At 38.3% G+C, this 13,760-nt stretch overlaps 1 protein-coding gene across 1 annotated transcript; it reads left to right on the top strand.

Annotated features, from left to right (window-relative positions):
* The first annotated feature begins 1,390 nt into the window (after nt 1-1,390).
* plekha3 (pleckstrin homology domain containing, family A (phosphoinositide binding specific) member 3) lies at nt 1,391-8,945 on the top strand. Its single transcript, XM_079363020.1, has 8 exons — nt 1,391-1,732; nt 2,694-2,810; nt 2,903-3,052; nt 3,847-3,968; nt 4,335-4,439; nt 6,515-6,558; nt 6,965-7,059; nt 8,689-8,945. The coding sequence occupies exons 1-8, from the start codon at nt 1,693-1,695 to the stop codon at nt 8,799-8,801; spliced, it is 786 nt and encodes a 261-aa protein (XP_079219146.1). The 5' UTR covers nt 1,391-1,692; the 3' UTR covers nt 8,802-8,945.
* The last annotated feature ends 4,815 nt before the right edge of the window (nt 8,946-13,760 follow it).

Raw genomic sequence — 13,760 nt, 5'->3', positions numbered from 1 at the left:
AAATCAAGGAAATGTAATAATCATTGTTTAGTAACTGTTTTTAGTGCTATGTTTTTGGAGCGTTACGAGTATTTTCTAACATGTTACAATAAAAGATTGTAGTGTACAAATTCACATTTATAATATATATATATAGATATATATGAGAAATGTATGTTCTAATGCAATAAAGAGAGATTAAGAATTATGACAGCTGGATACATGTGGTTATTGTAGTATCATAATCTGCATTTAGTTGTTTGAAAATGAAAACATTTGTTAATTCTAAGTTATTTGTTTGAAACCCTCATTTTCATTTTGCCATGTCAAAGTCACACAACCAAACTAAACTGTTCAGAATCATATATTCACCAGACAAAGAAACTCTGAATCTCTTTACGATGTGTCCTCTTGAGACAAAAGTTTAGCCTCAGGAATAGAAAAATTATAAATTAGCATTTGTTCATGAAATCCCTCATAAACATTTAGAATCACGTGGTTACATGAAGGTTTGAGTTCCTAAAGATTTAAATGAAAGTTAAAGTGTATACATCGATCTCAGAGTACCAAAGAACTCTTCATGTGGAATGGTTCATTTAAGAAAAACTTTTTATTGTATTTTAATTGTAACAAATTACTCTTAATGTAAATCAACAATGTTGTGAATTTTCTTCTGTGGATGATCAAGTCTTCACTAAACATTAAACTGTTGATTTTTTCAGGAGTTGTTAATCCATCAAATCTATGGATCAAATAGTATTCATAGATACTGCTGGTTCAAGTTACAGTTAAAGTAGAAAATTATAGTGCACTGATTTATAATGGATTTTAAATATAAACTAAGCTACACTTATCAATTGTTATCCTGCAATGAGGCTATATTTATCAAGGTAAAGTCACAGACACTGAGTAAAAGGTCTTACATTAGATTATTTGTTCTCATCTTTGAATGGCTCCTGGAATTCTGGATTTTTGTAGAAAATTAGAATCTGTTAATGATTGAAAAGGCCATCATCGTTAGTAGGTTTTACAGACCTATACCCGTCAAAGTTGTAAAGACCCCATCACTTCTCTTGAAGTTATCAAGTTTTGCCCTCATAAGATAATATAATATTCTGTTTTGCTCGTGGTAACAGCATTTAATGTTGGATTTTATGGGCATTTATATGATTTACTTTGTTCACTTTAGGCATTGTTTACTGGAGACAAATGCCTCAGTCACTAGAAACTCAAACTGCTAGTGTTGGTTTTTGAAGTATTTTGTAGTTCATTTTCCACAAAATTGTTTTGTTTTATTTTTCTTTAAACATAAACCCACACAATCTCCAAACTCTACCAATACGACAGCAGTAAGTTCAGTCCTCGTTTGTTTATGTTCTCCTTGTGAAATGGTCCCTGCGGGGCTCCGTAGCAAAGCTTCTGTTTTGTTGACATTTTTTCTCCATCAGCTGACTGACCGGTTTATGGACAGCTCAGCACACACACACACACAGAGACCCTCATCATGGCTTTATTCTACCAACACTGCCTTCTAGCTCTTAACAAACAACAAACAGTTCACACAAAGACACAGCAGGTGTCAATGAGGGTAATTTTATAACCAAGCGCCACTCGAGAGACGGCTAAGCTAACAGGGGACGTCGGCTAGCTTGCACCTTCAGTTAGCCTACCGTGCTAACTACAGCTAATAAGCTAAACAAGCTGATGTAAACCATGGAGGGGATTCTCTACAAATGGACGAATTACATGACAGGTGAGTCGTCTGGCTATCAGACTGTCTAACAGTGGATTTAGCTAACTGACCAGACTTGGTGAGGATTTTGTTGTTTTTGTTAGCTCACAGTGATTAACAAATATCTACTACTAACTGTTCAATGTGGCCGAAGCTGCTAAACGCTAATATTACTACAAATAGGTGACACGACATGCCTACTGGTTGTTGTACTGGAGAGGTTATTTTATTTAGCACAGCTGTTATTCTCATCAGTCTTATCAGCTATAACCAGCAGCTTCTGTCTTATCAGAATCAAACAGACATTGCATCCTTCAATAATGCGTCTTTCAAAATGTAGTTTAACATGTATAGTTTATGTGCTGTTTGTAGGAAACTTCACGTCAGTTACACAGGTACATCAGACTGTAGTTAATCGAGGAAAGACACCACAGTAACAGGATTTGTCTATGCATTTGACCTCAGTGATGGCAGCACAGCATGTCTATAAATAACGATGATAGAGGACAAAATACACACTGTCATGACTTCCACCATAAACGGATCCATGTCAGCTGTGAATGAGATGAGAGTCACGTGAACAGTCTGCTCAACATTATGTGAACATTTACATTTTTTTTTGCACCAGGAAGTACTGTTAGAAATGATCCCTTTGACCACAAAGCTTAAACAGCTGTGGATAGTATGCATCAGTAGATTTTGAAAACAAACATCAGTGATCCATGAATGCATAAAAAAAAATACTCAAACAAAGGATGTTTGATATGCATGTTAACTTAAAAAAAAAAGTTTATATGGGAGGTGAAAATGAATGAAACTGCAGCTTATTATCTCAGATATATTGAAACATAACAAAAGCTGCAAGATTTGATACTTTTGCATGAAAAAAAAGTTGTCTTTAATGTCAGTGCAATCTGAAGGTGTGAAGATCACAGCTGTTCAATATTTGTGACTAACTTTGAGTTTGTGTTTTGCACTGTAGGTTGGCAGCCACGCTGGTTTGTCTTAGAGAATGGGGTCATCTCTTACTATGACAGCGAGGACGATGTCGGGAAAGGAAGCAAAGGATCCATCAAGATGTCTGTGTGTGACATTAAAGGTTAGACTGCTGCTTCAAATGCCAAACCTGTGTAGTGTGTCTAGTCCTAATTCTAAACACCTCTATTAATCACTGAATATTTTATCGTTCAGTTCATCCGACAGATCCAACTCGCCTGGAGTTGATAATCCCTGGCGAACAGCATTTCTATGTCCGAGCTGTGAACGCTGCAGAGAGACAGAGGTGGCTGGTGGCTTTAGGCTCGTCCAAAGCTGGAACACTGGAGAGCCACAAACACAAAGGTAAACAATCAGTCAGTCTGCCAGGTGTGTTCCTTTTTCTAAAGCTCTGTCGGTGTAATTATTATTGACTAAAAAAAACCCCATCAACTGCTTTTGACTGATGAATGTAATTAGCTGTGTCGGACTCGCCTAAGTGTGTTCAGGTAGTGTTTGCCTCATTAACTGCCATTTAATTGCTAAGAAGTTAATGAAGAGCACTTTTCAAAAAATAAACTCCAGTGTTGGAAGATTGCCCAGAGATAACTCCAATAAATTAAATCAGATAGTGTAATATTAACAAGTACAAATGAAGATAAAAGCTTTTATTTTGAAAATTGGCACTAGAATTAGGGAAACACTGTCTGGGACCTTGTTTATTCATTAATCCTAGTTGTTTTTTTAAAAACATTGTTCTTTGTGTGCTGATATTACGTTTTTATTATGAAGAAAAGGACGCAGAGCTGTTTCTACTAAAAGAAGAGCAGCGTCTGATTCTGATTTGCTGAAGATATCTGGCTTGGTTTGATTTTATTATGAACTTTTCTTAAGGGGAGATTAGCACAAAAATACAACAAAATGTGTTTGCTGATGGAAAAGTAAAGCACTATAATTTTCACAAATACAATGTGCACTTACATTTATTTTTTTCAGGTCCCTTTTTCTTGATATTAGCTGTACTACATGTTAAAACTGACCCTGTCTGTCGATGATAGCTTCCATGCTAGCACTCTGACAGGATCCTCAATAAAGAGGCCTCTTAACTAGCCCTTTAAAATGTGTCAACTGTGTTTGTTTGTTTGTGTTTGTTTGACCAGGTCCAGACTGTCTAAAGACAAAGATGTCTGAACTTCGCCTGTACTGTGACCTTCTGGTCCAGCAGGTCCAAACCATCCAATCACAACATACTACAGAAACAGAGGCCCCGCCCACCTCGGAGGTATTACTTTTTATTTCCACAGATATTATATCACTTTCTTCTTTACTTTCTCAAAGCCAGAAAGATTACCCTGATGTTTTTCATGGGTGTCACCATTTGATTATCACTCAACAGTGTTTGCAGTTTAATTAACGGCTTGTTTACAGTTCTTTTCTCATGTATTTTTAGAAAATCAGCCGTGTCGTTTTTAAAGTAGTTGGACTAACAAACAAACAAACAGCACTTACAACATCACCTCCTGTAATAAAAGACAGATCATATGACGGTTATCAGATTCGGTAGTCTGATGTGTGTTTGTGAGGACGATGCTAACCCTGACATAGTACCGGTTCCACTTACAGATATTAATATTCTACATCTCTTCAGGCCTCTCTCCTTAGTGCAACCTGTGCAACTTTCATCAGGACTCTGGAGGAGTGTATGACACTGGCCAACCAGAGTTTGACCCCTGAACTCCGACCTCCTGAAAGGGTAATTACACTTCCTGTCATAAATTCAATAATCGACACAAAGCAGTCAAGTGAAGAAAAACTATTTTACAGCTTTTTCACATTTAATGAATAATCCCTCAATTCCACCAGATCTCAGTGCACTGCGTGTCGGCTCAGTGCACACTCGTCAGTCCTCACCACCGTCTGTGGTCTAAAAGGATATAATCCTTATCAACATAGAAACAAACAGGTATACGGTTAATTTCTGAGCCAAAGCGGACTGTTTTATTCTAAAATTAAACCGGATGTTTTAATGTTGTATCAGTGTCTGACTACCCGTCCCGCTTGTTCTTTTCTCTGCTAAATTGATACGTCGTGCTTCGGCATCCGGCAAAACTAGAAGCCTTGCGTATCTGCTCCGGAGGGCTTCAGACTGCCGGTGTGAAAGTGGAAACACAATAAAATAAAACCGATCAGCTCCACTGCCAGAACGAAGCGGAGGCGGACCGTACACAGATGTAGTGGAATTGAGGGGTTAGTCACATGTGCCAATGACCAGGATGTACTGGATTTAGATCTGAATTGTGAGGATCTGTTGCTTTTCTTTTTCGTTATTTATTCCATTTTTTTTTTACAAATGCTTTTTCTTCAATCACTGGTATGATTCCAAACTAAATCAAACAATCAAGAAGGAAGTTCAACACTTTTTGTTAAGAAAGTATTCAGGTAAAGATACCCGACAGGAAGCAATATTTAAATTTCAAAACAAAGTACTGCATACAAAGTTGAACTTAATCAGGAATATGAGCCTCAATTTTACATCAAGCTCGAGTGAGGAGATTCAAAACGGAGCATTCTGAGAGAGCTGGTTTCTACAGAGTCACAAACCTCCTTTGGTGCTTGATATGTTTGGACCACAGGGGGACTGTTTGAAAAGGGGGGAGGGGGGCGGGATCTTTAACTGCTCTCACACTTATACCAAACTCCTGAAAAAAATGTCAGTGAGCTGCATGTGTGAACGCAAATGCAGATCAAGAGGAGATTCTCTTAGAGTGAGTGTGAAGGGGAGGTGGCGACCATAGACTGTATGCACACTGGTATGATCCTTGCATGTAATTAAGTTTAGTGAAAGTTCCTCACAGGAGCTCTAAAGTGTCCAAACTACAACGACTCACCATGCTGATCCTATTCTTTTGTTTTTATTAAAAGAAGACACATCGAGACAAATTTCCTGTCTGAGACAATCAATTACTTCTAATTTAATATAATGTAATAGAAAACAAGTAAGCGCCGCCCTCATCAGCTGCAGCATCAGTGATGCACGCATCAATATTTAGTCATATAAGATGCAGTCCTAACAATAATTATGTTTTTAGAACTTCTACTTTGATCTTATTCTTTTGTTGGATTTTCAGTGCGACAGCAGCAAAAGAGTACTTTGACATTGTGGGGTTGTCATGTTTGTTAGTAAGTTCATGGAGCGCCTCTATAGGTGATTTTATTTTAAACTTATCGGGCAAATCATTGATCTTAATGGTTGTACCAACTCCATGTTTCCCCCCTTTGGTGTCTGCACATTGTTATTCTTCACAGAGCAAAGAATATTCCAAATTATTCAATCACAGAAATTACAAAGCTCTGATTTGGTTTGAGCTACAATTACATTTTATGCTTATTACTTTGTATCACTTGTCTTGCACATTGTGTTACCCTCTGCTTACCATCAATCACCCAGTGCCTGCCGGCGTCAGAGAACAAGGAAACAATTCCAGGAATGCCAATAGAAAATCAAATTAAACAGATGAGCAACGCAAAATGATTGTAGGAAATAAATGAGCTGTCAGTTAATTGGCCGTGAGGGGAAATTACATTTGACTCTCCTCGTATAGTGGCAGACACAACTTTAGTCAGAGGAAACAAAAGTTAAGGAGTCGTCATGTAAACATTAGTGGACATCTTTCTGCTTGTAGCTGAAATCAAAATACAGCTATTGTTAAAGTGAAACTGTGACCCCAAAACTGACTTAATGTGGAAGCTATAGGACTTGGATGTGTTAAATGAGTACTTCCTGTTGCATCATGCACACATCTCTTTTCTTTCTGTCAACTGGCGCAGATGAAGAGGTCAATCAGTCATCCTGGAACGTACAGCTTTGACAGGTGAGCATACTTGTGAGTCATCTTACGACGTTTCTAAACCTGTACAGAAATCTGAGTTGTGTTTGTAATGTACATTCCCTTTCTGCCTCGTTACAGCGTCCTGCCACTGTTAAGTAGTTGTAATGTCTGTTTTTGTGTAGCAAACACGCAGCCTCAAGTGCTTCACAAAACAGGAGAAACAGCGAAGTAGCCAACAAAAATATATTTAAGCTTAATAAAAACACTAAAAAACTAAATAATGTATATATTTAATTTGTTGTTTGTTTCATCTTACTGTTTTAAACAGTAAGATGTGAAATGAGGATTGTTTAAATAAATACAATAAAATGAAGATGAAGCAGGCAAAACACCTTTAAGAAACAAATGTGGTTAAGTTTTTTTTTTTTTTTTGATAATCTCCCTACAGGTCAGGTGTGCTAAAGGAGTACTTGAGTGGAGGTCAGAGGTCAACTCAGCGCAGGAACCGGACGTGCTCTGACAGCTCTGTGTATGATTCTGAACGTAAGACAAGCTGCCGTGTCTTAGGAGTGTGAACAAAAGACGGATGATTGGAGTGATACAGCAGTTTCATCTCTGTTTCCACTCACTCAGTACCACATTAGTGCTGATGTGTCTCCTGAACTTTGTAGTTACAGTTACATACTGGGCCTTTGTTAGGGACTACTGTACAGTTTTGGATGCAAAAATACAAAAAGTGTTTTTGTATAATGTGATTGAAATCATAACTACACATTAGTTTCTTGTTATTTGATCCCTGTTAGTTTCTGCTGACAGCTGTTCTGTCCCTTTTTTAAGGTACAGCTGTTTAACTGCTTGTTATTGCAAATAACAATAATAACAAAAACAAGATTTTTGTAAGGAAAATGACCTAAATCTCCTTATGATGGATATTCTAGGGTTTATAGATAGATAGATAGATAGATAGATAGATAGATAGATAGATAGATAGATAGATAGATAGATAGATAGATAGATAGATAGAAAGTATGTGTTGTTTATGCATGTACAGTGGTGTTTAAGGTGGGGGTAGTGTAAAAGGTGTGAAAACAGACATTAAACAGTCGGTGCAGACATAAGGGATATGTGTCCAACTAGAGGCTGACTTTTTGGAGTGCAGATGAGAAGTGAGAAAAGAAAAATGAAAGATGATTTCCAGGAGTCCCTGTTTGTTGTACAGTCTTATGGTCAGGGGAACAAAAGAGTTCTTGAGCCTGTCCGTGGAGCATGATTGTGACTGAACATGCTCCTCTGCCTGGTGAAGGTGCTGTGCAGAGGGGTGCTGGGTGTTGTCCAGTATAGAGCGTAAAGATGACTTTGTAGATATTTCATCTGTTTTAAAGGTATTAACAATTAGCATTAACAATTTCACTGTCAATATCACACAATCGAAGTCCGGACTCGACTCCATCGAGTAAATTTGGAAAGAGTTGGAAAATCAAATGGACAGATCTGTTATTCATTCAAAGGAAAGACTATGGCTGGAGTTGCAGAAGGTGGGATCAAAAAAAGGCAACATTTTTAAATTTTCTTTTAGATTTGTCAGGTGTTCTAACAGTTTTGGCCACTACTGTTTATATACAATATTGATCATAGAAATATGTAACATTTCTTGTTATGTTAAATTGTTTGCTAAGTGTCTCTCTGCCATTCACACAGAGGTGACTTTGTTTCTTTAATTTAAAATCATTCTTAGCGCAGTGATAAGAGTCTAAAAGACCTTGAGTTGATTATAATTTATCTATCAGAGAAGGCCCACTCTGCATAAAGTGTCGTCTTACTTTTGAGTGCCTTTTTCTCATTCCACTTCTTTTTTCTAATCTCAGTTTTGACAGCAGGACTTTTGCTTCCTATGAGTCTGGATTCTCCTCGTATCTGACGTGTCCTGAATAACAGAAACTCGCCTGTAAAAGTGTGTGTGTCTCTGTGTGTGTGTGTGTGTGTGTGTGTGTCTCTGTGTGTGTGTGTCTCTGTGTGTGTGTGTGTGTGTGTGTGTGTGTGTGTGTGTGTGTGTGTGTGTGTGTGTGTGTGTGTGTGTGTGTGTGTGTGTGTGTGTGTGTGTGTGTGTGTGTGTGTGTGTGTGTGTGTGTGTGTGTGTGTGTGTGTGTGTGTGTGTGTGTGTGTGTGTACCAGGTGTGCTTCCCGGCCTCAACGGGGACTCGTCCTCCATTCCCGAAGAGAGAGGAGGAGGCAGTGTGAGTCCAAAGACCACGCCCACTGACACAGACACTGACCTTTCAATCTGAAGACCTGTCGTCCGTCCAAAACTACTGAACTCTGTGAATACAGAATATCAAAGGATCAATAGCAGTGGCAGTGCCTGTATGCAGTTCAGATATCGACAATGTCTTCATTAAACCGAGGACGAGTTGACCTCTGCTAGGAACGTCCATCCTTGTGCTTTTTATCTGAAGTCAGCCGATTGCCAAACATGAGCACTTTGGAGTCGTATGTTTTTGTTTTCTTCTAGTCTGAAGACACTGGAGATCTGGATGTGACTGCAGCGAGGACAGATTCTGTCAGCTGAGACTCTGTGAGCGATAAGCTTATCACACTTTAACCCGCTGAGGAGACGGTACCAATGTCATCCTCTCATAAGTCAACAGTTAGTAACATTCACACTGTGGACACATTCACATGGAGACAATGTCAACCAAATGAGGACTGTGATTGTAGAAGGCGGCTCTGTGGAAATGAATAGTGACTAACTGTGAATCTTCTGGACAGTTAAGATGCAACAGTTGATTGTTCACAGTTTGTTTTTTTAAGATCTGAAAATGCTGAGAAAGTTTTAATCACGGTGGTTTTTGTGGTCTACACTGATGTTAAAAACGCTTCAAGTTATATATATATATATAAAAAAACAAAAAAACCATATACGTACAGTATTTTTACGTCTTTTCCAATCAGTCAACATCTTATTTTGTTGTTGAAATATCCAAGCATCTTTCACACTCTTTTTTCCAGGCTTCCATAGTGATATTTCCCTTCTGAAAGCAAAGGTTAAAAAAAGATCTTTGTCCCTCTTCCAGCTCGTCAGTTTGTAGTATTTGCTGATGTCAGCAGTGAGGAAGAAAAAATTACAGTGTAGCCCAGGATGACTCGTGAATGAAATTGCATCTTTGCTGCTAAGACAGACTTTATGTTTCCCCGGGCCTGGGGGGGGGGATTTCTATGAATAAGACATAATGGAAAATAAGGGCAGGAGCAACTGTAGCAGGCTGCACAGTCGCCACATGATCACATGAGGCCAGTTATCTCTGACACACACACACACACACACACACACACACACACACAGAAAGCTAAGGTGCTTGGGTTTTTTAGATGCCAAAGTTTTGCACAAATGTAATGAAACACATGAAATGTGCCATCAGCCGTGTGTCCAGCAAAGCTTCTTCCCTTCTGGTCATATTTAAACAGTGAATTCAACTCAAACTCACTTGGACATGAGCATCTCAGCGACTGGAGAAAGGAAAAAAAATAGCCCTCTGTTTGTTCTGCTGCTCTTTGCCTGAAGAGTCGCTCACGTAGTCCTCGTGTTTGTTTTGTGCCGGCTTGTTTGTCTTTTTGCACTTCAGGAATGAGACTCAGATATAGTGAATTGAGTCTCTAAGGCCTTGTTCGGACTGCCAATTCAAATGTCTTCTTATTTTTCCAAACATTTGGAATGGGATTTGTGTAAGAAAGATCTAAACCACATTTGAAAGTGGTTTGAATTGTTACCGTTATCTGATTTCCACAGATACTTCTCTCTAATAAAAGGCGCTCCAATAAGTCTTTCAGATAATATAAACCGATGTGTATCATCGTGAAAAAGAAATCTAAGATGCCGGCCAGAACAAACAATTCCCAGAATGTATCTGGGAGTGGCTGTGCAGAAAGACGTAGAATCCACACTTTGTTCACTATATTGGAACTGTAATTCTGCAGCAAGACTTAACAGCAGTTAGTGTCTGCTGCAAAGTTACCACAGCATCCGTTGCAAATTGTCGATACAAGTGACGGTTCAAATAGTCCGTCTTCAAGATCTGGTTTGAGAAATCAGATGTGCGTGCACTCTGAACAAAAGCCTGAGCAACAGAGATGTGTGAATGTGCGAGTCTCTGCCTTTAAAATGTTTGTGTATCTCAAACCTTTTGTAAATGAAGTCAAGCCAAATATTGTGTTTAAAGAAACAAGTATGGTGGCCCTGAGGGTTCAACACACAGCAAACACAAATAGACACAACGCAAACAAAAGTTGACTAACACATTTATAAATATACTGCATTGTGTTGTCTATTCCATGTGCACTTCTCCTTTATTTGATGATATTCTGGTTGTTTGCGCATGCTCTGTAGTCGCAGTGTGTGGAGCTCTCAGGGCCGGAATGTGTAAGTGCTTAAATAAATGAGGATTAAAGTGAAGCAGAGTTTAGATGAGGCCTTTGTCACATGTAGAGATGTATGAATATATTGTTATATTGTATTTTTGTGTCAGTAAGTGTTTGAGTATGCTTTTCTAAGCATTTTTACAACATTTCTTTAACTGTCTCTGCTGGTACATGACTGAATTAGCATCCACATATTAAACAATGGTTGGGGATGGCTTGTAATTAGACAGATCATTGTTCTAGTTAAAAGGGTAAGCTAGTGGAGGGAGACAGCTCGGCCTTATTATGATTTAGATCATAATCTAAGACGTGATTTTTATGATAACGGCAAGAAATCACGCTAAGGTTAGCCAGCTAGCTTGGCTCTGCTGTCTACATGTGGCATAAGTTGTTAGGTTTGCTGATGAAATCATTTGTTTGACGGTAAGCTACACAATTTACAGGTCAGTGAGGGGAGGCTGGTTGGGTAACAAGTCATTGTTGAGCTAAGCAAGCTAACTGTGAAACGATGAGACTTTCCTGTGATACTGTTAGCTTAAGACAAATGTCCTGCCAATGATGACTCTAATATTTCCCCTTGTCAGTCACATCCAAGCGTGGCTTTAACAGCTTCACTGGATTGTAGACGCATCGTGGCTGCCTGCCCATTGTTAACATGACTATTCTACGTCTTAGCTAACAAAAGCTACGTTAGACGATTTGTTTCATCATTTTACGACATGCTCAGATGTTTGAGCGTGTGCCGAAGACGTCATTGAATACATAGTAAATAGAAGTCAGCACGTGTGATAGATGTCGTCTGAGCTTCACAAAAACAGTCGTACGTGCTGAGAAGCCTGAATGCGAGATCTCACTCATGACTGCACACATTACTTTTGTTTTTAATTGACCGAGATGTGCCGGGATGTGGTTAATAAGGAAAGCCTCCACCTGTAAAACCAACATTTAAAGGCAACACTTTTTCTCAATAATAATCTTTGGCCAAAACATGCACATAGTACATTTGTGTCAAACTTTGAACTCCCTTTATGTTAACTCGAGTGTTAAAAGTTGTGAATCATCTGCTGTATCTTAACCTTCTCCAAAGTAAACCGATTATTTAAATGTTAAACTTCTACTCTATACAAGTATTTGAATTAAGTAAATTAAATTGCACCAAACACGAACAGTAGCCTTTTTTTCCCAGCATCAAGTGTGCAGTTGTGGTTTGTTTTGCACTTTACAGGGAATATCTCTTCTTTTGTTAATCCTCTTAAAAAGGATGCAGTGACAAAGGTACTGTGGTGAATGGCAGTGATCGTAAAACAGATGTTAGGTTAAAAATATCTGTTTTGAGTCAGTGTTTCATTTTGTAATGATCTTCCGCAGCAGCCTTATGTAACAGTGTGTGTTTTTTAAAAAACATACTAAGACTGAAATTTCTTTCACTTTCTCTGACAACTGTGCTGACAAGTTTCCCCAGAAGCTGCTGGACAACTCCATTAAACAAAGTTGTATCAGTAGTCAGACAGTTTTTTTTCTCCCTCAAGCATGTCTGCTTCATGATCAGCGAATGTGTGTTAAAATGTCATTTGATGATTTTTTTGTTTTATAACAGCTTGGCAGTGCTCTCATAGTTTATATTGCTGTCAGATTCCTCCCATAAGAATTGAGTAATTTTTCCAGACAAAACATTTATGTCTTAATGTGTTAGCCTTCATCGTAATTTTGTGAAATGTTTGATTTGATGCAGAGAATTAAAAAATTGAAACCACTCTGAAATTCAATATTTCAATAAAGTTTTAACCAGACAACATGGAAATTAGTGACTTTTAGAGATGCTGGTAGTATAATATTGTGACCCTTTAAAGGCCAGCTGCTAAGCTGTATGCTATGCTAACCAATGCTGCGTCCACATTCATATCAGAGTTTAGACTTGGGTGAGTGGAGTCAATCTGCTGTTTTAAGAAGACTGTGCTTCATGTCAGGCATTAAGAAGGACAAGTAACTGCTGATTTTTGACTGAATCCTCATTTCTTTGATTTTTCCTTCTTTTGGTTGTCGGCTGCTTTTTTGACAAACCAGCACAGATTTTTCATGCCTTAAGTGTCTCTGCACGGAGTAACATGTGTGGTTGCATCCAACTTTTCATTGTTTAGATACAATAAAGATATTTTGAACCGATGTGATTTTAATGGTCTTATTTTGTTTGACCCTTGTGAGCCTGGTAAAGAAAGGCACACTTACAAAAGCTTAAAGTTGCTTATAATGACGTCATGAGAATACTATTTAAAAAATAATGCAGGAGTTAACACTTTTCAGGCTCTTATGAGAAACCTAATTATGCTGCTGACAAATCCCAGTCACAGTTCTGTGTGATACCAGTCAGCCTTGTGGCGACACTGGTACAGTTGTCTTTTGTCTGATTGTATGTCTTTTGACCTTGTGTTTTTATGTTGTTTGCTTTTTATGTGTTTTCTAATAGACTCCTGAGTCTAGCAATAAAGATGACGATGATGATGTGTGTACAAAAGTAGTAAGTGGAGTTTACATGAAGCATGCACAACCTGCCAATCAAGTCTTACCTATAATAAAAACAGCTGATTAAAAACAACAGGATTAAGAGTAAGAACAAGAGAGAGTTTTTTCAGTGGTCTGAGTTTGTGTAGCGACGTATAAGGATGATCCTGCTGTGTGTTTACAGAGGGTGTATGTATCTCTTATCTGTAGTCTGGTTTCTTTTTCTTGTCTTTTGCTATGTTCAAATCAATGTGACACTGTGTACTCTTACAACGTAAAAGAGACACGTACGCTCACACGGGTGGGAACACTCATTTACATGAACAAATGCA

Source organism: Symphodus melops (genome assembly GCF_947650265.1).
Source record: "Symphodus melops genome assembly, chromosome: 15".
Lineage (NCBI taxonomy): Eukaryota > Metazoa > Chordata > Actinopteri > Labriformes > Labridae > Symphodus > Symphodus melops.
This window is presented reverse-complemented; position numbering and strand designations above follow the sequence as displayed.

Bases quoted from the DNA above. Each gene is read 5' to 3' on its own strand.
- plekha3 (XM_079363020.1), top strand. From the start codon at position 1,693: ATGGAGGGGATTCTCTACAAATGGACGAATTACATGACAG. The intron at 3,969-4,334 runs GTATTACTTTTT...ACATCTCTTCAG, and splicing joins AGGCCCCGCCCACCTCGGAG to GCCTCTCTCCTTAGTGCAAC. The intron at 7,060-8,688 runs GTAAGACAAGCT...TGTGTGTACCAG, and splicing joins CTCTGTGTATGATTCTGAAC to GTGTGCTTCCCGGCCTCAAC.